The sequence below is a fragment of the Pristis pectinata genome, chromosome 1 (genome assembly GCF_009764475.1).
Source record: "Pristis pectinata isolate sPriPec2 chromosome 1, sPriPec2.1.pri, whole genome shotgun sequence".
Lineage (NCBI taxonomy): Eukaryota > Metazoa > Chordata > Chondrichthyes > Rhinopristiformes > Pristidae > Pristis > Pristis pectinata.
The window spans coordinates 72,408,340-72,432,471 of NC_067405.1; the positions used below are offsets into that span (position 1 = coordinate 72,408,340).

Here is a 24,132-nt window from a genome sequence, read left to right on the forward strand (position 1 = left end):
AGTAGGACATTTGACAAAGTCCCTCATGGTAGGGTGAGTCAAAAGGTTAAGATGCATGGGTTTCAGTTCAGAATTGGCTTGCCCACAGAAGACAGAGGGTAGTCGTGAAAGGGTGTTATTCTGGCTGGAGGTCCATGAGCAGTAGTGTTCCACAGGGATCAGTGCTGGGGCCTGGTATTTGTGATATATAAATCACTTGGATGAAAACGTAGATGGGTGGGTTAGTAAGTTTGCAGATGACACAAAGATTGGTGGAGTTGTGAACAGTGTAGAGAGCTGGCAAAGGATACAGAAGATAGCAGAACATAGAATACAACAGAATATAGATCAGTTACAGATATGGCTGGAGAAATGGCAGATGGAGTTTAATCAGAGCAAGTGTTAGGTGTTGCACTTTGGGAGGTCTAATGTAAGGGAAAAGTATTCAGTTAATGGCAGGACCCTTAACAGCATTAATGTACAGAGGGACCTTGGGATCCAAGTTCATAGCTCATTGAAAATAGATAGGGTGGTAAAGGTGGCATATATGGCATGCTTGCCTTCATTGGTCAGGGCATTGAATACAAGCGTCAGGAAATCATGTTGCAGCTATATAAAACTTTGGTTAGGCTCCAGTTGGAATACTGTGTGCAATTCTAGTCGCCTCATTACAGGAAGGATGTGGACGCTTTCGAAAGAGTGCAGAAGAGGTTTACCAGGATGCTGCCTGAAGGTGTGAGCTGTAAGAAGAGGTTGGACAGATTTGGGTTGTTTTCCCTGGAGCTTCAGAGGCAGAGGGAAGAACTGATAGAAGTTTATAAGATTAAGAGAGGCACAGATAGGGTAGACAGTCAGAATCTTTTTCCCAGGGCAGAAATGTCAAGTACTAGAAGACATGCATATAAGTGAGAGGGGGCAAGTTTAAAGGAAATGTGCAGGGCAAGTTTTTTTGTTTAAAAACAGTGGTAGGTGCCTGAAACGAGCTTCGGGGGGGGGGGGGGGGGGGGATATGGATCACGTACAGGCAGAAGAAAATTAGTTTAATTAGGTGTTTGATGCAGACATTGTGAGCCGAAGGGCCTGTTCCTGTGCTGCACTGTTCTATGTTCTTTGTTCTAACTGGTCTCAGCAGTGCATAAGGTCACTGCACTATTTAGTTCTAGTTTCACTCACTATATTTTCTTGAAATGCAGCAAAATATACTCAATTTTAAAAGGTCTGTGACCCTGAAGTTAAATCATAGCTTATGAGCTGATGAATATCTGTGCTCTTCTGAAACCCTTTTAGTAGAAATGCCGATCCATTTCAAAATGAATGAGTTAAACCTTTATTAAAATAACAGAGCCAAAAATGAAAAGCATTCTTATGCTAATATCCTACAGTATAATTTCTAGAGTCTGCAGGACTCATTAACCTACAATATTAATCATCTTCATCTTAAAGACCTTCCATTTTCAATGTTCCTTGCAGAAATCAACAATGTTGGGTTTTCTCTCCAAATCCCAGTGCACACATTGGACACAAGGTGGCACCAAAAAGCTTCTCTAATCCATCCCAGGGTATTTCCAGCACAGCACACATTACAAATACTTGGAATCTCCCCCCCGCCAACAATACAATGTGTAGATAGTTACACTCTACTGACATCAAAGAATCAGCATTAACATACACATCACATTCATGAAAATAACTTGATAATTATGCCCCAGTTCTGAGGGAGGATTTTAAGTTTGAAGTCCCACACCACCAGGTTCAAGAACAGCTACTTCCCTTCAACCATTCGGTTCTTGAACCAACTGGCAAAATCCTAATCACTACAGTTTAGCAACACTATAACCACTTTGATAATTTTGCACTAAAATAGACTTTTTCTTTTTTGTTCTAATTGTGGTCTTTCTTGTGAAAATTGTGCATAATTTATGTTTATGTTTCTCTTGTGAACGCTGCTTATATGATGCTATGTGCCTGTGATGCTGCTGCAATTAAGTTTTTCATTGCACTTGTGCGTACATGTACTTGTGAATATGACAATAAACTCCACTTTGATTTTGAAATGTTAACTCTGTCTGCAGATGCAGCATCTTCTGTTTTTATTTTAGATTTCCAGCATCTGCAGTTCTTTTGTCAATTTGATATCATCTGGCAGGCAACACGTGTAAAGACATTTTCATCACAACAACTGTGCAAAGAAAAAAAAATGACACATTCCAAACTGATAAAAGAGAATATTGAAATTGCACAAGAGGATTGACTAATAGTTGCAAAGAGGTCAGATTTTGAGTGATTTCCATCTAAGGGTCAGCAGAAATGAAAATGACAATGCATGTTTAGGAAAGAAAGTCTGAAGTTCTATTGAAAGAACCAATGGTTGAAATGACAGAGCAGATAGTTTGTTTACAAGAATTGCACTTACGTGGTTTATATGGTTACTCTTCCTCTTCTCCCTCACTGTTTACAAAAAAAGGAAATGAAGATAAAACATCAGTAACTCATCAAAAAGCCAATTTTTAGATTATGATTTATACGTGGGGTCAGCAGATACAGTAATGATAGTACAACAAATTTGTTATCTAGCACCTCTCATGTCTTCAACATATCATAAAAATCTTCACAACCAGTTAAATAGTTTTCAGGTGTAATTGATGTTTTACAGGCACGCTTGACAGGCAAGTTACACAAAGCAAGTTCCTAGAAACAGTTATGAGAAAGCAAATTAATTCACAGTTTTATGGAGGGCAAGTGTTAGCCAGATCACTGGGAAGACTCTCCTCTTGTTCAATAGAATAATCACAGAAAGTGACAGTGCAGAAGAACTCCTTCAGCCCAATATATCCATATCCATCATAAAAAAAGAGCTACTTAGGCCAATCCTTTTCCTGGTTCTCAGCTTGTGAGTTTTGTAGGTAATCATTCAAGTACTTTTTAAATGTGATGAAAATTTCAGCATTGACTACTCTTTGAGAACAAGTTCCAGACACACATGGGATAGCTACATGGGATTTTTGTCATGTACCTCAATACTGCAACTTCTAGGTAAAGTGCAAAGGTTTTAAAGTGGGGCACTAGCCCATGACTATCTGAACCAGAGGAGAGTACTGCTACTGGGACCAACTGACAGTAATTTTAAGTAGCATAGGATGAATCAGCTTTTAACTTTGGAAGGGACATTAGGGAAATAACCTTGGAGCTGCAACATTTAGTGACACTTAGAAGGCTGCACCACACAAGGATCAAAGTACACATAATTCATATGAAACTTGCAAGCTATATTTTGCATGCAATGAAGTGGGTGGGCAGAGAGAGGCAAGAAGATGCTGGAAGAAAGATAGTTCTTTTAATCAATTCTGCATACTCAGACATCTAAAGGTATGGGCTTAACAAATAAAGCAAAAACAGCTCAACATGAGGTTGCTGCAGATCAGATAGAATTATTGTACTTCAGGAAGGATGTGAAGACCCTACAGAGTGAAGATTTATCATAATGATTCCAATGATGGATCTCAACTAGAAGATTAGACTGGAAAAGCTGGGGATCTCCTCCTTAAATAGAGATTTGCTAAATGTTTACAAGATAATGATCCAGACAGGGTAGTTAGCGAGATGCCATGCCATCACGACCGGATGGTTCAAGGCTCAGGGAACACAAAACACAAGGTGTACACGAGAAGAAAAACATTATTCAGAATACTTGTGAACTGAGATCTCCATATTTAAGGTTAGTGGAAACAGAATCACTGCTTTCAAAGGAAAGCCACAGACACTGAGAGGGAATAACTTGCAGGGCTATGAGAGAGAACAGAAGAATGGAACTGACTGGATTGCTCCATTAGGAGCTGGCATTGACTCAATGAGCCGAACAGCTTCCTTATGTGCCTTAACAATTCAATGGTTCTATTCTGAGCCTCTAAGTCCTCAAACAATTGATCAGTAAATGAGAGCCTGAATCCACTGCTGAACTAGAGCCTTCACCAAATGATACAACAGAAAATAAAGGTTTGCAAGATTTGGCTGAAAATGGCAATAAATTCATGCCCATACCCCTGCCATTCTTATGTGTCTGATAACCTGTAACACTGATATTATTAATACTTTAAGGTCTTTTCCCTTTCAATAGACACCTGGTGCATTTAGTTTTTGATGCTTTATAGCTTTATCAAAGGCAACGCTACAACTTAATGGCTGAACTCTTCAATATTCTTGCCAAATTATAGTCAGTGCCATTAGTGAACTGCACAACTGCCTATTTGAGAAACTGAAATATGGACTTGGTGGTGTGATTTATGACCAGTATCATTTGAGCAGATTCCTTTCAGTCTTGGAGTGCAGTACTCAAGAGTGCTGTGATGTTGGAGCTGCTATCTTTTGTTTGAGACATTGACATTCAAATATGCACTCCATAGTTTTATAGTTGCACAGGGGAGCTCTCCACAGTACTTTAATTTTTATCCCCTCAACCAATATAACTAGAACAGATATCTGGTACAATTACTTTGTTTTTTGTGCAGTCTTGGTGTGTGAAAATTGTCAACCATGTTTTCTGAATTCCAACAAGACAATTTATCAAAAAGGCTCTAAAGAGGAATACACAAAACACTGGAGGAACTCAGTGGGTCAGGCAGCATCTATGGAGGGAAATGGACAGTCAACGTTTCGGGTCGAGACTCGTCATCTGGACCAGTCCCGAAACATTGACAGTTTATGTCCCTCCATAGATGCTGCCTGACCCACTGAGTTCCTCCAGCATTTTGTGTGTTGCTCCATATTCCAATATCTGCAGTCTCTTGTGTCTCCGGATTCTGAAGAATGTTTAGATATCTTGAGGCAGTGGAAGGCTGTGTAGAAATGGAAGTCTGCTTCTTGTGTGCTGCATTTGGCTACCTCAACCTTATCTGAAGAAGAAACACAAAATCTCTTGAGTTTTCAAACATGCAAATTAATTTGCCTGATTAAAGATTGAACAAAACAATTTAACAGCAAACTGTCCCACAACCAACCTGATTAAGAGATAAAGGGATTTAAACTACTCTCAACTCAGTTGAGTTACTGAAATATCAATGTGAAGATTCTTTTTACCTTCAGAGTTGCTGGTTACCATGACCCCCAGGTTGCTGACATATCGGAACCTGCGGTCCTGGTCATTCCTTATGGGTGACAGACAGCTCTAAAGGCAAATAAGGAAAAACAACCTTCACATTATATTTCAGCAATTAACAGGATCAAAGAGGGTATCAGTTTTGTCTCCTTAGCCATATAACTTTGGATAAGTTCAGCATTTAAAAGAATGAGAATGAAAAAGCCTTAGTGCAATTTGAACTAAAAGGAATATGTAGGTTAAAAGGCTTAACAGAAAAATCAAAAACTATAGTTAAAATTTGATAAAGCAATGCCTGTTATTTACAAAAGAAAAAATTGACACCTTAGTATGATACTGCACGATGCTTACTTATAGAAATGAGATAATCGTTCCAACATGGAGTTTATATTTATTATGTTTATGTGATGACCATGAAGCAGCCTGAACTTCTCAGAGTAATAAGTTATTCTGGGAGGAAATAGAAAATAGTTGCATGCAGAAATCACACTACTAATCTGGCTTAAATCTACTCACCATCTGGCTGTGATTTACTCAGGAAGATTGTGCTGGCCCTTGGGTGGTCAGAAGGGTTGGATTCGAAGTTCATATCTGAAAACAGGAGAGTGAAAAAATTGAAAAGATAAGCATTGTAAGAATTTTTTGAACTGTGGGGAAGACTAAAACTCAATCATTAGGGGACCCCCACATTACAGCCATTCAGGTTACGGAAATTTGCCCTTACAGAATTTATAAATCACTACACAATCACAAAAATTTGAGATACAGAATAAAATTTGCTCCCATGGAATTTATGTGAAAAAAAAGTAAACATAGTTTATTTTTTTCCAGCTAGCGTTTCTTAACGCATGCACAGATGACACAGTTTCACGTTATGAAAAGTTGTGATTTGGACCAGTTTCTAGGAATGCAACCATCCCCCACCAAGCCCAAAAGTGGGAGTCACCTGTATTGTTGTTATAACAAACCTAATGGAACTTTTGGAAGAAAAATCTTTATCTAGAGCATAGTTAAAAATACAGAACTCGCTATTGTATAGAATAATTGTGGCCTATATGTCACGGGAATTTAAGGAAAAACTAGATAGGTACTGGAGACAGAAAGGAATAGAAGGATATGTTAATAACACAAAATGAAATAGGTAAAAGGAAATTTTGTGTAGTATAAACATTAGCAATGTCTAACAAACACTAACAATTATTTCTGCTCTTCACTGCTGCTCATGAATGAATTTAGATGAGTATTATTTGGCTATTTTATTACAGATACATTACAGCTGTGCCCAACCTTGTGCACAAATAGAAAATTGTTGTGGCAGCTCCTCCACAATTTGAGCTGTATAGCAATTTTGATTCATGACCTCTCCCCCTGATCTCTCTAACACTAAAGCAAAATGTAAAACAACAACTAGTCATGAACGTACAAAGTAGGAGCAGGCGTAGACCACAAGCCTGCTCTGCCACTTAAGAAGATCATAGCTGATCAGATTGTAACCTCAGCTCTGCATTCCCACCATAATCTTTCACCCCTCAGATGATCAAGTATCCATCTCTGCCTTAAAAACGTTCAAGGATTCTACTGCTACTACCCTTTGAGGAACAGAGCTCCAAAATCTTGAGACTCACAGAGAAAACTTTTGCCTCATCTCTCTCTGAAATGTGCAACTATTTTTAAACAGTGTCTCCTCATTCTAGATTCTTCCACAACACAGGAAACATTCTCTCCACATTCACCCCATCAAACCCCCTATTCTTATATATTTCAATCAAAAGCCTTTTCACTCTTCAGAACTTCAGCGAATCCAAGCCTAGCTTGTCCAATCTTTCCTCAGATGACAACCCACCCATTCCAGGTATTAGTCTAGTAAACCTTCTTTGAGCTGTTTCCAATGTATTAACATCCATTTTTAAGCAATACTGTATAGTGTATTCCAGATGCGGTCTCACTAACAATATCCTCCCTACTTTTGTATTCAATTCCACTAGGATAAATAATATTATTAGCTTTCCTAATTACTGGGTGTAGATGCGAATTAGCCTTTTGCAAATCATGCACAAGAAACCCAGATCCTCTGCATCTCAAAACCCAGCAAGCTCCCACCATTTAGATTATATTTTACTTGCCAAAATGGACAACATTGCTTTATCCCATGTTAGCCCACTTGCCAGATCTTTGCCCACTCAATTGATAACAAGAAAAACTGCTGGAGGAATTAGCAGGTGAGACAGCATTGACTATCCCTCTGCCTCCACAGATGCTGTCTGACCTGCTGAGTTCCTCCAGTTTATTTTTTGCTCCAGATTCCAACATTTGCATCTCGTGTCCTTCTAATTTATCTATATCCCATCATATACTGTATATTCCCTGCACAATTGACTTTCCTACCTATCTTTGTGTCATCAGCAAATTTAGCAACCGTACCTTCAGTGCCTTCATCCAATTCATTAATGGACTTGAGCACTCCAAATGGAGAATCAGTTTTCTTTCCCAGTCAGACCCTCAGAAAGAGAGGAAATTCTCCATTCAAATGACCTACCAAGCCATTGATACTACAGATGTAATTGAAATGGTGCCCACACGTTGTGGTTGAAAATGAAGTGCTAAACCTGCACAGATTTGAAGTCTCCTCTCACAACAGTTGCACATAGGCAACATAAATATCTCCATAAATGCTTCAATGCATTTGGTAATTTCTGAATTTATGCAAGTGGGTTTGTATACAAGAAATCAGAAGTTTTTATTTACTACCTGCTCTTCCATTTCTTTACCTACATATCCTGCGAATTCAGTTTCATTGAGGTGGGTCAGACAACAGGTTTTAGAAAGGCTGTTGGTTTCTTTACCAAATCTTTTTTAAAATTTGATCAGTGCTAAGAATTCAAAGAACTCTCTGATGCTCTCAGTTAAATCAAGCATTCAAGTTGCTGATTTAGATTGATAATGGATCAAATTCATTGCTTTGACACAATTAAAAACTTAATATACATGGAACATCCAATCATTTTTTCTAACTTGCATTGAAGGATAAGGCTATCTGCTGAGACACAAAAAAAGACACAGGAATAGGCCATACAGACAATAAAACCTGCACCATCATGCAAACATCATATAAAAACCACAGCTTTGTAATAGTTGAACTAACCCCTCAGAATACTGGTAGTTAAGTCAATGCAACTGTGGAATGACACCAGGATGTAGCATGGGAAAGTTGTGCAAAGAACTGAAAGATGCAAGTAACGCTGCAGGAAGAAATAATACAGTATTAGATGAGATCAGTTTAAGGAAGAAGGCAACAAACTCTAATGTAAACTGACAACATATAATACAATTGGTGAGCCATAAGCACAAATAGTTACATGGGATTATGATGTTGGGGTGATAACACAGACTTAGCTCAAAAGTGGTGGATTAGGTACTATAAACTTCTGGTTCATACTGTTTTGTCTTCTAAACTACTTGCTCTACTTGCATGTTATGCTTCAATAATTCATGTACAAGGACACCGAGGTCCATCTGAATAATCTGTCATCATTTAAAAAAATTTCCTGCTTTTCCATATTTTTCTATCAAAGTAGATGACTTCATTTTTTCCCCACATTATATTCTATCCATTCACTTAGCCCATCTACATCTTCCTGAAGATTCTCAGCATCCTCCTTACAAGCTACAGTAAAATTCTGATAATCCAGCACACTGTGAACTTTGGTGGAGCCAGACTGGCAGATTTTTCCAGACTACTGGATGCTTTTCCCATAAATGCCCCAACATACTTTTAGTTCATCTTTTGAATACCACAGAGTTTTGTAATGAATTTTCCAGTGAACCCAGAGAGTTTCATAGGAGCACAGGAAACGTCACTCACTGAGCCTAAAAGGAGCATTAGCAACCTTGGATGTATTGGTATTGGTTTATTATTGTCACTTGTACCGAGGTACAGTGAAAAACTTGTCTTACAAACTGATCTTACAGGTCAATTCATTACACAGTGGAGTTACATTAAGTTAGTACAGAGTGCATTGATGTAGTACAGGTAAAAAACAATAACAGTACAGATTATTACACTTGATCCCCTCATTCAAATTATTCAATTATATCATGAACAGCTGGGGACCTAGCAGAGATCACTGTGGCATCCTAATAGTCACAGGTAATTTTCAGGTTTGGAGGCCATTTATTCTCTGCCCATTGTCTATTAATCAGCGGTCTGCCCATGCCACAGATTTTTTTTAAATAACCTCTGTGGCACCTTATAGGTCTTCTGAAATGCATCACATCTATTGGGCCCCCTTATCTATTACTTATAATTTCAGAAAAATCCAACAGATTTGTCAAACGTAATTTTCCATTCATAAATCCATGCTGACTCTGTGTAACCCCATTATTATTTTCCAAGTGCCTTGTTACCACTCACTTATAACAACACAATCCAACATTTTTTCCACTACTTAGATCAAGCTAACTGGTCTGTTTTGCTCTCCCTCTTTTCTTAAATTGTGGGGTTACATTTGCTACTTTATAATCTGTAGGAACAGGATCTTGAAAGTTCCTAGTGATTTAAAAGCAGCTCTCAGTCCTATCAACTTTTCCCAATATATATTTTTTTTAACTAATGCTAATTTCTTTCAGCTCATTTGCTTCAGACTGTTGTCCCGCACTATTTTCAAATTCTATGTTTTCTGTGAGGTACCCACATTAACTTTTGCTCTTTTCTTTTTTATGTATACATGTGTTTTTTATCCCCCCACACAGCCAGTTTTATGTTTATCATTAGAATATTCTTGAATTCTGCTTTCCTGTTCCTTATCAATTTCTTGGTCTTTTTGTGCTGTATTCCAATCCTCAGTTCCCTCTTTGACAAGACAAACCTTGTCCTTTGATCCAACACTAACTTCTCTTCTTAGCCACTGGTCAACAAAGTCTAATGCTCCCTGCATGATGAGAGCATCGAGATGAAGCAAGAAAGTCTGGATGTGGGACAAATGAGGTTGATAACCTGACTGAGAATTAAGATGAATAATTAGAAGGGAAGTCAAAAAGGAAATAAGAGGGAAATGTTACCAAGGCAGTATAACACAGTTACTGAAAAAGGGAATCCAAAAGTCTTCAACAGGAATACAAATATTAAATAGGAATTAAGAGGGGGATTGAGACCAACTAAGAGGGAGATTGGGACCAAAAGGAGATCTATGCATGCAGACAAAGGGCAAGTCAGATGTTCTAAATAAACACTTTGCACATGTCTTTACCAAGAAATAATTTGACACCAAAAGCAGAGTAAAAGACTTGGGAGGCCTCATGCAGAATACCCTAAAAGTTAACTTCCAGGTTGAGTCGGTGGTGAAAAAGGTGAATGCAATGTTGGCATTCATTTCTAGAGGAATAGAGTAAGAGCAGGGGTATGATGTTGAGGCTCTATAAGGCATTGGTAAGACCTCACTTGGAGTACTGTGTGCAGTTTTGAGCTCCTTATTTAAGGAAGGCTGTGCTGACGTTGGAGAAGATTCACTAAAATGATTCCAGGAACAAGAGGGTTAACATGAGGAATGATTGATGGCTCTTGGGCTGTACTCCTTGGAGTTCAGAAGAATGAGGGGGGACCTCATAGAAGCATTTCGAATGTTAAAGGCCTGGACAGAGTAGATGTGGCAAAGTTGTTTCCCATGGTAGGCAGTCTAGTACAAGTGGGCACGACTTCGGGATTGAAGGGCGCCCATTCAGTCAGAGATGCTGAGAAATTTCTTTAGCCAGAGAGTGGTGAATCTGTGGAATTTGTTGCCACGGGCGGCTGTGGAGGCAAAGTCATTGGGTATATTTAAGGCAGAGACTGATAGGTATCTGAGTAGCCAGGGCATCAAAAGTTATGGTGAGAAGGTGGGGGAGTGGGGCCAAATGGGAGAATGGATCAGCTCATGATAGAATGGCCAAGTTCTGCTCCTTTGTTTTATGGTCTAAAAGAGAAACTGGTTGAGATACTGGATAGACAAATATGATAGAGGAGATACTAGACACATTAGGTGTACTTCAAGTGGATAAGTTACCAGATGGGCTGCAGTCAAGGTTGTTAGGAAAGCAAGGGTGGAATTTGTAAAGGTATTGGTCTTAATCTTCCAACCCTCTTTTGATAAGGTGATGTCAGAGGACCATTAACACTAGCAGATGAGTAGCTGCTAGATTTGCAAGTACCACCCCAAGATTACCCAGCCTCTGATCTTCTATCCTCCACAGATTGTTCTGTCCTTAATCATATGGACAGAAGAATCCTACTGTTCTAAGGCAAAGTATGTTCACATTCCAACACCATCCTCCTTTCACTCAGATTTTTATTTATTGTAGGTTAAAATAACAATGCTGAAATAAAAAGGCTTTAGCGTACTCAGGAATGCAGGACATCCCACCATCTTTCTCCCCTGCCCCCTCCAATGGTCAGCCTTAGCTGCGAGTCAGGAAGTCATGGGATACAAGTAGCATATGAATTAAGTAATAAAACAAAATATTTATTTGCTACATCCAATGTAGTGCTGGAATATTCCACATGCACGCAGGCAACAGTACACCATAGGTTCACACTGAGAAATAAAAGCAGCTTGCATGTGAAACTGGTCTCTTTATCGTTTCCCTTACCAATCCTCCAATAAGAAAAAAAACTCAACCCAAGACACCATTCAGCTCATTGCTCCTAAGGCCTAACAAATAATACCTTTTTTATTTTAAGAAAGCTTTATTCATAAAATTTGCAAGTATGGAATACAGTGCATAGGTCACCATTTTCAGTACAAGTTAAATTATTCCATTTACATTAAGTCAGCATGGCATCAACTTTCCTTTACACACACTCCTTGAGCAAGCAGTCTAAGGGCTTTATTATGAAAAACAGATACCAGCCCCTCAGAGTGCCTTTTCAGCATTTGCATCAAGCTTCAGTGTGTTCCTCAGCACACAGTCCTGGATCATGGAATGCACCAGACTGCAACATTCACAGGAAGACTAGCAAGTTTCAAGCAGACCAGAGGGTGTCTTTCACTGAATTAGTAATCTTCCAGCATGACGGTATCTGCTTCTCACTCTCTCTCCTCCTGAGCAAGCATTCCTGACCATGTTGGGCCCATTTTAACTCTGACACTTGACAGTTAAACTTCTCTGCTGTAGCAAGTGCATTTAATATTTTAAGAAAAAATCACTGGTTCAATTATTTCCCCATTGGTTAAACAGGTTTACATTGTTAATAGCTACATCAGAAATTGGGAAAATTTCAGATCAACTATATCATCTGCATTGAATTAGCTGATCGTATCTTGAGCAGCAGATTAGGCACTATAGTTGGCCCCAGCACCATTTACATAGCTGTGATGGGACAAGGTTCGGTTATATTGTGTACAGGTAACAGATGTGCCGATACTTCCTGTCAAAAGTCAAAGCAGGCAGCTGAGAATCAGTGGCGAGAATGTAAGGAGGTTGTGGGTTCTCTTCCCATTCTGGACACCTGTGCACAAAAATTGAGGACATCAGATTGAGGAAGTGCTGCATTGTCCAATGAGCCACCCCTCAGAATAAGTATTTAAAAATGTGACCCTTCTAACTTTGCCAGGTGGAGGCAAAAGATCCCATGACAGTATCCAATAATCAGCATGGGAGGAGTTCCCCTTGGTAGCTTGATAGACTTAACTCTCAATCAACACCGCTAAATATGTCATTTGGTTATTACCACACTGTTGTTCAGGGAACCTTCCTCTGTATATATAGACTACTGCATTTTCCACATTACAAGTGAAAGATACTAAAATCATAAGTTTCTCTTTCCTAGGATAATCAGAGCAGTTGAAAAATTTAACAATTTAAAAAAAAATTGCTGTTACATTCAATGGATTTTGGGAAAATGAAATATATTTTCAAAAAGACTAAAATGCAATCTGCACGTCCAGTTTCATTGACTATCTGGTTGTTAACCCGAGTGGTTTAGACCCAAAATAAAATGAAACTCTCAAACTATAGAAGTATTTAAATAATAGTTTAAAAAAGACGTGCTTTTACTGGACCCTAAGAGAGCAGTCCCGTAAGAGGCTTGGTTCTATCAGAACAAATAAAATCTGACTGACAGTACCTTACATTTATGTAATACTTAGTAGCATAATACTGTGTGGACTTTTACAACAGCATCATCATAAAAAAACAGGCAAAAGTCTGGAAAATCATGTCCGAGATTAATTTCACCCCCTACTCACTGGACTGTAGGGGTTACTTGCACAGAAATTTTGGCTGATATTTTTCCCCTACTTAGAACTATAACATTCATGGTTGCAATTCAGGTAAGACTACCTAATCCACTAAGAACCAAGTGACAAAATGTGGAACCCTGGGGTTAGAATGGTTGGGCAAATTAGCAAACAAAATGTGCTAGTAGTTTACTAGAGCAACCAAAACAAAATCTTCCTGTGTTGCTCTCCCCACATTTTTTGTTTCTTTTATTTCTTAAAATATTTATCTACCCTGCAATTATATACCCTTTTCTTACAGCAATACGGTGCCCCTATCAACTATCTATGCAAGAAAATCTTTTCTTAATCCTGCTCTAATTACTTGATCAGGACATTTTATTGTGTCTTCCCTGTTCCAATATCTCATGTTTCTCCTCAGAACTGTAGTTTCTCCTCCTAGGCATGGTTCTAGCAATCTCAGTCATGGCTATGGTGATATTTCTTTGTATCTAGTCCTTTTCTCAGGGAACTCAAAAGCTTAAGCAATGAAGTTAAAATAATTAGAAGGATTGGGGTGGTGGTAGGGATCTGGAAATTGCTATCTGAAAGATTCACATTTGAAAAGCCCTTGAATTGAGCATTAGATTTCTTCTAACCTAGACCATGAACTGGGGAATGGGGTTGAGCCAAATACCAACACTTCAGCTGGCATTGACTTGGCGGCCAAATAATCTTTTTTCCTGCAAATATCTATAACATCCATTCCACAACGAGCACCTGAAACCACAATTGTTTCACTTTGGCAGCTGTCTTGTACACTTATTACAAGTTCCTGTTCTTTTATTTGCATCACTAATTATAAAACTCAAAATGCTACCATGCTACATTATGCAGTTGTGTTTACCGTTTGAAGAAATTATAAATGTCCCAACTGATAGAACCAATTACCCACTATATATCAGGGAATTCAGCCACTTTAAATGATACTTAGGGGAAATCTAGTTGCATCAGCAAACATTGGGAAATACATTGTTAAGAGGACTACTATCCGAGTCTGAGATGTCACAGAGCTGGGTAGAATACTCAGTACCATAACTGTTAATTTAAAAGTAAAATAATGGATAATAATTACAAAGCTCAGAAATAGTACATTTGGCCCAAATGTTCCTTTTATGCTTCAAAGAATCCATCTCCCCTATTTCTTAATTTCACCCTTATCACCACCTTTTAATTACTTTCTCTTAAGCTCTTTGCTTCAACCACTCCTTGTGGTAGAGAGGTTCATGTATTAATTACACTCTGGATAAACATATTCCTCCTGAATTCCTTAATAATTTTATTAGCCATTTACTTTACAACATCCTGGTGTTAAATGCCTTCAACTGGAAGCATTAACTCTAGATATCCACTGGTGAACCCTTTCAAAATTTTAAGGAACGTTATCTCCTCCTTTCTAGAGAAAGGAGCTCTAGCCTTTTGAATATTAATACACTTCTAATGCATTACATGGAAATGTTATAGCTGGGGCTTCCCAGAACTGTTTCAACTACATCTCCTTCCACACTGCTACCTGCAAGTACTTCATTCAATTCTCCCAGCCTCTGTTTCACTGACGACAATATTTCCCACAGTACTGCCTTTAAGAAGTCATCCTTAACCATGGCTTTCCCTCTACTATATTTGACAAAATTTTCAAATGTCTTCTCTAGTTCTCACACTTCTGCTTTCACCCTCTTTCCTCCCAACTAGAGCGAGGTTGGGGTTCCTCGTCCTCACCTTCCAACCCACCAGCCTCCACATTTATATTTTCTTCCACCTCCGCTGAGATTCCAGCACCAGGAACATCTTCCCCTCCCCTTTCAGCATTCTGAAGGGACAATTCCCTCTGCAACTCCCTGATCTACTCTTCTTATCTCCACCAGCAGTTCCCCTTCTCATGCAAACATGGGACGTGCAACACCTGACTTTTATTCTCCTCCCGTCACACCATCTAGGGACCCAAGTAATCCTTCCCAGTGAAGTCACAATTCACTTGCACTTCCTCCAATTTCATGCACTGCTTTCAGTGTTCACAGTGTGGTCTCCTCCACTTTAAAGAAACCAAATGCAAAGTTATTGCTTTGCAAGGGTGATCCCAAGCCTCCCGTTTACTTCTGTGCCCCACACCTATTCTGACTTGTCCATTTCCAGCCTCTGATGTTTCTCCAACAATGCTCAGTGCCACCCTGAGGAACACCACCTCATTTTTCCTCTGGGTAGGCTGCAGCCTCAGGACTTTCAGGTAATCACTCCTTCCACTCTATCCACCCCCACTTTCTCTACAGATGTGGCTGTACCTTAGTTTCAATTTGTTTTCCTTTCAACTCCAACTAGTGGTTTTTAAAGTAATTATTACTTTGACAACTTTGGTCTCCACTCTATCAAAGGCATTCCCTCTATTTTCTCCATCTCTCTCCTCCTCTGCAACTTAAAAAACACATTTTCTCAATCTGGGCCCCTGCTCTAAAACTTCAACTCTGTTTTTCTACCTGGTGATGCTGAGTGGTTCCAGCATTTTTGTTTCAGCAACAACACTACTAGGGTAACACATTTGGAACCCTGCTTTTGCACTAATATAAATAACTCTTGAGATTACAAAACCGATGCGAGATTAACTCAACAACTGAAATCTCCTTGTGGCTCAGATATTCGTATTTACCACCAGCAAACTGCTCACATTTAAGAACAGGAAGACAACCAGAATTTGAACTATGCCTTGAAGTGAAATTAGTCACCATGAAGCCAAGGGGATTTTTTTATCCTGGGAATTTTATTATGGCATAGACATAACCAGCTGCAAACTCACTTTTGCTAAGCAAATTATCCGTATGCAATAGTACCAATTTGAAATCCTCCCGAGAGGTTACCACATCACTAGCTGCAATGACTGAAATACTACACAGTGGATAAAGTTACTTGGAAAGGAGCATCTGTCACTGGAACTGCACTGGAATTAGAAAGCAGCCTATCCTTGACTTTTAACCCCTAAACAGCAGAGAAATGTTTCCAGCTTTCTCTTCTCTCCCTACACAGCTATTGGCAACCTAATATAATTATTCAAATATTCAGAAACAAAATTTCCATTATCCTTATATGTTCAATAAAATGATTCTTATGATTCTAGCAGCCTTGCATCAACCAGTAGTTTGACCTTTCACATTGCAGCACTCAAGAGGACCACAATATTATTCTATTATGGTCAGATTCCTGTAATATGTATCAAATAGAATCATAACGAGTTATACAGCACGGAAGCAGGCCGTTTAGCCCAACTCATTCACGCTGACCAAGTTGTCTACATGAACTAGTTTCATTTCCCCGCATTTGGCCCATATCCCCATAAACCTATTCCTGTCTAAATGTCTTTGAAATGAAAATGTACCCACCTCTAGCCCTTTCTCTTGTTCCATATACCCACACCCTCAGTGGAAAAAGTTGCCCCTCAGGTCCCTTTTAAACCTCACCTGACCTCCCCTTCCCCCCCCCCCCCCCCAAAACCTATGCCCTCTAGTTTTAGACTCCCCACTCCTGGGAAATAGACTGACCATTCACCCTATCTATGCCTCTCATTATCTCATAAACCCCTATAAGGTCACCCCACAGCCTCCTATACGCTCCAAGGAAAAAAATTCCAGTCAATCCAGTCTCTCCTTATAGCTCAAGCCTTCCAGTCCCAGTAACATCCTCGTAAATCTTTTTTTGCTCCCTTTCCAGCTTAATGACATCCTTCCTATACCCAGGCGACCAGAACTACACACAGTATTTCAAGTGCGGTCTCACCAACTTATACAGTTGTAACATGAAGTCCCAGCTTTTATACTCAGTGCCCTGACCGACAAAGGCAAGCATGCCAAATGGCTTCTTCACTATCCTGTCCACCTGTGTCTCCACTTCCAGCAATCTATGTTTGTGTACCCCTAGGTCCCTTGTTCTACAACACTTTCCAGGGCCATACCAGTTATTGTGCATGTCCTGACCTGATCTACCTTTGCAAAATGCAACACCTTGCACTCGCCTGAGTTAAATTCCATTTGCCATTCCCTGTACCACTTCCCTAGATGGTTTAGATCCCCTTGTAAACTCAGATAATCCTCTTCACTGTCCACTACACCACCAGTTTTGGTGTTGTCCGCAAACTTACTAACTAGGTTAACAAGAATGTCATCCAAATTGTGACAAAAACGGAATCCACCATTGATCCCTGCAGCACACCATTAGTCACAGGCCTCCAATCTGAAAAGCAACCCTCCCCAACCACCCTCTGCCTCCTTCCACCAAGCCAATTTTGTATCCTGTTAGCCAGTTTTGTATTCCAATCTACCAATGTGTGATGTTTGTAATATACACTTCAAAACCTTCACATTACTCAAAAAACTATACATCGTTTCCACTGTTACCTGTATTTCCCCAATCTGTACATCTCCCATTCTCACCACATTTTGAGACTTGAGTTATAACCATGCTTTGTATTGCTCTGAAAGTTTAGGAATAAGTGTGCTTTACTTGGGAAATAGAATTGCAAATGTTAAAGGACAAATTCAGCAATACAAATTATAAAATCACATGCACAAAGTTAATCTGTTCTTGTGTGTTTAAGTGAAGGAGAAATTTGGTCAGGACACAGGAAGAACTACACTCTTTGAGGAGTGCCATCGCATGCTTTAGATCCATCTGACAGGCAAAGCACTCTGCTTAATGTCTCACCCAAATGATGACCTGTCTGACAAGGTACACTAGAGTGCATAAATTATGCATTCAGGTGGTTTGAACCAACAATGTTATTAGGAGACATAATTGTCAACAGCCATTAAACTGAGACCCTGCCTGCCCTCTAAGTGGATCACTTAAAACCCATGCCATTTATTCCAAAAGAAAAATCTGGGTGTTCTATATGGGGGCAGTGGAGTTCTCTACAGTGTCCGAGCCAATGTTTATCCATCAACCAATCTTCAGCATCATATTACTTAGTTATTTGAATGTAGCTGTGTGCTTATGATCTGCTGTGTTTAACAGAAAATACAGGAAATCTTCAGCTTGTTAGACAACATCCATGTTACTTGGTTTTTAACAGTTGTTACGTTTCCTACATTGCCTACAGTGAACAAGTGGATCACATAGGTCATAAAAGGAGCATATAAATGGAGGTCTTCCTCCTCCTTTTATCCAGAGCCAGGATTATAGACCCAGAACAAGTGCTCTCTACAAATGACCATCACAGCCTCCCTCCGGTGATACTAAACAAAATGAGTTCGTAGTAACACAGCAGGGCTGTGTACCTTTTGTAAGTGTCTCTGATATTTGGGAATTCCAATTCTTGAGATGCAATATTATTTAAAAGAACAGCAAGTTACATTGTAGTTATCTGTTGAGAGAAATAGGCACATGTGGACCTTGGAAATTAAAATTTGAAATGTGTTTTATATTTATTCACACTGGCTCTATCTAAAATTAACGTTTCAGGATTCCAGTTATGATAAATCTCAAGGGTGATAATTGCTGAAGAAAGCAGCTGTTACAATTAAGAGCTTTCCACAGGCCAGAATGCACCTTGATCACTGGGAGTCCATTCACCTTAGAGAATTTCCAATTACGCAAGTAACACATTTAAGTAAGAAACTGGTGAATGGTAAACAAATTTGCATTTCAAATTTCTCCCATCACTTCTCGACTCCAGCTAAGAGACCCATGGGCATCAGTCACCTTTGATATCTCACCCCTAAATGACCATTATTTATATATTGCCTTTGTCAATGATTACATATTGCACCCTAGCTCAGCACCTACATCAACAGGAAAAAAAATGGGGAGTGGGAAACACAAAAGAGTTTGTCCATCTATTCCAGTGAGGATTGGAGGCTACTTGTAGGCCTTTTACTATGATACTGAAGTGATTATAAAGTGAGACAGGCTGCACATTCATTTCAAGAAACAGAATATTTATCCTTTAAGAACATACAACCTCAAGGAAATGTAGTGCTGAAAATAGACAAAAATCACTTGAATTAAACAAAATGAATTGCAAACCACCTACAATGTATCAATAATCCTGACTTGACAGGAATGAGATAGATCAGTTGGTTGAATATTGTTGCAACAACAACCTCACACTCAACATCACCCAAAGACCAAGGAACTGATTGTAGACTTCAGGAAAGGGAAGTCGGGAGAACACACACCAGTCCTCATTGAGGGGTCAGCGGCGGAAAGGGCAAGCAGCTTCAAGTTCCTGGGCGTCAACATCTCAGTCCTGACCCCAACGGATTGATGCAATCATGAAGAAGGCACACCAGCTGGTCTACTCCGTTAGGAATTTGAGATTTGCTATGTCACCAAAGACTCCCACAAATTTCTATAGATGTACAGTGGAGAGCATTCTGATTGGTTGTATCACAGCCTGGTAATGGAGCCTCCAATGCACAGGATCACAAGAGGCTGCATAGATTCAGCCAGCTCCATCACGGGCACAACCATCCCCACCATTGAGGACATCTTTAAAAGGTGGTGACTCAAGGCAGCGCCATCCATCATTAAAGACCCTCACCATCCAGGACATGCCCTCTTCTCATTACTACCATCAGGGAAGAGGTACAGGAACTGAAGACTCAAACTCAACGATTCAGGAACAGTTTCTTCCCTCCGCCATCAGATTTCTGAATGATCCATGAACACTACCTCATTATTCTTTTTTTCGCCAACTATTTATTTTTGTAATTTATAGATTTTTATGTCTTTGCACTGTAGTGCTGCAATAAAACAACAAATTTCACGTCATACATCAGTGATAATAAATATGATTCTGATAAAAATGCACTTTGATAAAACCTGAATGTAAATGTACAAAATGTATACACAAACTCAAATTTTTAAGAATGTAATAAATTCTTTTAAAAATTCACAAAAAAGTGAGCAATATTTCCAATTGGTAAGGGCTAAGGGTTCAACTAAACAAAACACTCAGTTTCCCTCAATGATTTAGAAGTACTTGGTGTGAATATGGGAGTTACCTAGGCCAGGAAAATTTCAACCACAATTTTTCTTCACAGTTTTTATACTGGAAGAACTGGCGGATGTGGACAACTGGTAAAATGAGAAATGGACTCAGCCTTGACCTCACGAAAAATCACATGCTGCCAGACCCATAAAGTTAATGACTTGAGGAGAGATGACAAGGACAACAATTTGTTTCTGCAACACTTAATACAGCAAAACATCCCAAGATGTTTCATGGCATTGTTATCAAACAAAAACTGAACCAAAAGGTTTGGACTATACGAGAAGAGCTAACCTAAAGATTGTTCACATTACATCTTTTAAAAGACAAATAGATCGGGAGTAGTAAGGCATATCTAATAAGAAGGAAAGTTTCAGAAAAGGATCACCCATTTTATGATGATGAAGAATTTCCTTTCCTAGGAAGTTGTGAAGCTTCAGAATTCTCTGAATACAAGATTGGTGGAGACTAAATGATTAAATTCAAGGCTGAGAATTTTGGACTTAAGCGTAATGGGGAAAGGTCATAGTGGAGTTGAAGGCAAAGTTAAATCAGCCATAATTTTACTGAATGGCAGAACATGCTTGAATAGACACAGGACCTATTCCTGCTATATCTTTAAAACATTGTTTTGTTGACACCAATTATGAAAGGAATCTGAGAAATGCTAAGCATTACACTTTGATGGGAAGAATAAGAACAGACTATATAAGCAGAGGAAACAATTCTAAAAGGTGTACAAGAAGAGAGACCTGGGAGAATGTGCGCAGTTCGTTGAAAGGACCATGGCAAATTTAAAAACAAACAAGACCCTATCTTTATAAATAGAGGAACAGAGTACAAGAGAAAGGAAATCACAATGAACCTTTATAAAAACATTGGTTTCGCCACAAATGGATTGTGTCTGGCTCTGGTCACCACACTTCAAGATAGAGAGAATGCAGAGGCAACTTACTAAAGTGAGGGATTTCAGTTATGTGGATAGAATAGAGCATGGGATGCAAGTGTTTGGCCTGGCCAAGGAGCCTGGAACTATTGGTAACAGGTTCAAAATAAGGGCTGGATCATTTAGGACCAAAATAAGGAGATGTTTATTCACTTAAAGTGGCAAATCTTTGAAATTCTTATCCTTGGAGTGCTATGGACGTTTTGTCAATCCTATGTCAGATCATCTTCGACACACCTTTTCCAAGGAGAACATAATAAATTGTAGTAGTTGGCAACTTGTTGTTCTCCTTGAAAAAGGTGGATCCAAAGGGATCTGACATAGGAGACAGACAAAAAAAAACACACAGCAAAATTGTTCCCATTAACAATGGGCCCAAGAGTCAAGAACCAAGGAACATAAAATGAAGATTAGCAAAAACAAATTAAACCCTTAACACGAGAACAAAAAAAAAGTTTCTCTTTCCACAGATGCTGCGAGACACGCTTAGTATTTTCAGCAGTTAGTTTTCAATTTGCAGGAGGAAAGACTTTTGTCTGACAGAGCAAGCACATGGGAAGCAGGAGGAGGCAGATCAAAAGCAAGCTGGACACAGGAAATAACTTGCAGAGCAATCATGAGGAGAAAAGCAGGGGTTGGGTAGATTTGTAGCTGGTTTGCTACAAGGCCAGCATGAACTTAAATGGCCAATTTTTTTTAATTTCAAAAATAAACTTTATTCATAATTTTAAAAATTATATACAAAAGAAAAACAGTAAAAATACAAAAGCTCAACATTCCTGGTTGTTACATTCAGCAGTGTAAAACACAAGGAAAAAAAACACAAACAGCACCATTGCCATGTATGTGGTTCCCTGAGGTGAAAACACTTTTCATTGTTCAAGGGGCTTCCCCACCCTACTCAGCCCCTCCATGTGCAGTAGCAGAAGGAGCCTAGACTGTGGACCTTCCTCACAGAGCCTCAGCATTGGCTGCACCAAGCTTCAGTGCATCCCTCAGCACGTACTCCGACAGCCTGGACTGTGCCAGTCTGCAGCATTCCCTTACAGACGTCTCACTGTGCAGGAACACCAACAAGTTTCGGGCAGACCAAAGGGCATCCCTCACCAAGTTGATGACCTTCCAGCAGCACTTGATGTCCATCCCGGTGTGTCCCCCCCAGGAACAACCCATAGATCAGAGCATCCTCTGTCACGCAGCTGCTGGGGATGAACTGGGGCACAGACCCTTGCATCCGTCTCCACACCCTCTTAGTAAATCCACAGTCTGCAAAGAGGTGGGTGACTGTTTCCTCCCCACCGCAGCCTTACATGGGGGGGTGATATGTCGTCTGAGAGGAAAGATCTGACTAGAAGGGCACCTCTCACCACCAGCCAAGCGTGCTTGATGATCAGATCTGGCGATGAGCCGTTCTGCCATATGGTTTGGACCATTTGCTCTGGAAACAAACCCACAGAATCCATAGTGTCCCTGTCCCGCAGTACATTCCACGCTGACCGCTGTCTGATGGACTTGTGGTCAAAGGTGTTTACCTGGAAGAACTCTTCCGCAAAGGACAGGTGGTGCGGCAATGTCCAGCTGATTGGGGCGTTGCGTGGTAGAGGGGCCAGGCCTATCTTCTGCAGCACCAGGGACAGGTAGAACCTCAGCATGTAGTGACACTTGGTGCCCACGTGCTTGGGGTCCACACACTGACTGATACAGCCACACACGACGATGGTCATCAGGATGAGGGCAACATTGGGTACACTTTTGGCCCCATTCTCAGGGGACGTGCAGCATAACCCATCAGACCCGCTCCATCTTGGACCCCCAGATAAACTGGAAGACGTCTCAGGTGACTGCCGAGGCAGAGGAGCAAGAAAGAGACCACACTTGCGCCAAGTACAGCAGCCCTGAGAGCACATTGCACCTGATGACCAAGTTCTTCCCAGTTATTGACAGAGAACGCAATTTCCACAAACCCAATTATTCTTGAACCTAATGGCATCAACATTGATTTCTCTAACTTCCAGTAACCCCACTCCTTTTTCCTCTTCCCCCCCCACTCCTTTGTCTTCCCTTATTCCTGTGGCTCCCTTCCCCCGCCTTGATGACTTCCCCCCCGCCATCCTTTATTCCATGGTCCACTGCCCTCTCCTCCCAGATTCCCTCTTCTTCAGCCCTTTGCCTCTTCTACCCATCACCTCTCAACTTATTACATCTTCTTCCCCTCCCACCAACCCCCTCTCATCTAGACTCACGTATCACCTACCTGCAAGTGCTCCTCCGCTTCCCCCACCACCTTCTTATCCTAGCTTCTGCCCTCTTCCTTTCCAGCCCTGAAGATGGGTCTCAGCCCGAAACGTCGACTGTTTATTTCCCTCCATGGATGCTGCCTGACCTGCTGAGTTCCTCCAGCACTTTTTGTGTATTGCTCCAGATATATGCAGCATCTGCAGAATTTGTGTCTCCGTTTTTGTTTTACTTTCCCAATCTGCTCCAGCCAATTCTTATTACACGCCTCATCCCCTCCGAGCCAGACCCCCAGCAAGCTGCAACCAATGTGGGAGTGAGGAAGCACCTGCCCGCTGCCCAGTGACCCCTCACTTAAACACAGCCCATCGGCTCTTCCGGCCACTGGGGCGGGCACGGTGACATCACTGACGCCTGGCGCAACGGTTCTGCCCTCCCCCGCGCGGTGTTACCGCTCTTACCCTCCGGCGCTTCCCTGTCGCTGATGTGCTGCAGGTTGGTTCCGGGGCTGGGTTCGGGTTCCCTGAGCTCCGCCTCCACCCGATAGGCGTCAATTCGCTCCTGGTGCCGCAGCTCCTGACCTCGAAGCCCGCTGCGGCCCGAAAGCGTGGGGCTGCCTCCGGGCGACACGCAGCAGGACAAAGTGTTCCCCATTGCT

General features: G+C 40.5%; 1 protein-coding gene across 5 annotated transcripts in view; it reads right to left on the minus strand.

Annotated features, from left to right (window-relative positions):
* Positions 1-24,131, minus strand: part of ccnyl1 (cyclin Y-like 1) — a 63,769-nt gene extending 39,638 nt beyond the window's left edge. For 2 of the 5 annotated variants that reach the window (XM_052028848.1, XM_052028883.1), the window contains exons 1-3: positions 23,936-24,131; positions 5,588-5,662; positions 2,393-2,427 (exon numbers count right to left, since the gene is read on the minus strand). In XM_052028848.1, coding sequence (XP_051884808.1) covers positions 2,393-2,427; positions 5,588-5,662; positions 23,936-24,128 — 303 coding nt within the window. In that variant the 5' untranslated portion in view covers positions 24,129-24,131. Of the gene's footprint in view, positions 1-2,392; positions 2,428-4,468; positions 4,515-5,052; positions 5,141-5,587; positions 5,663-23,493; positions 23,797-23,935 lie in introns of those variants that run through there. The other 3 variants (XM_052028857.1, XM_052028864.1, XM_052028873.1) reach the window with 3 other exon arrangements.
* Between the last annotated feature and the right edge of the window lies 1 nt (position 24,132).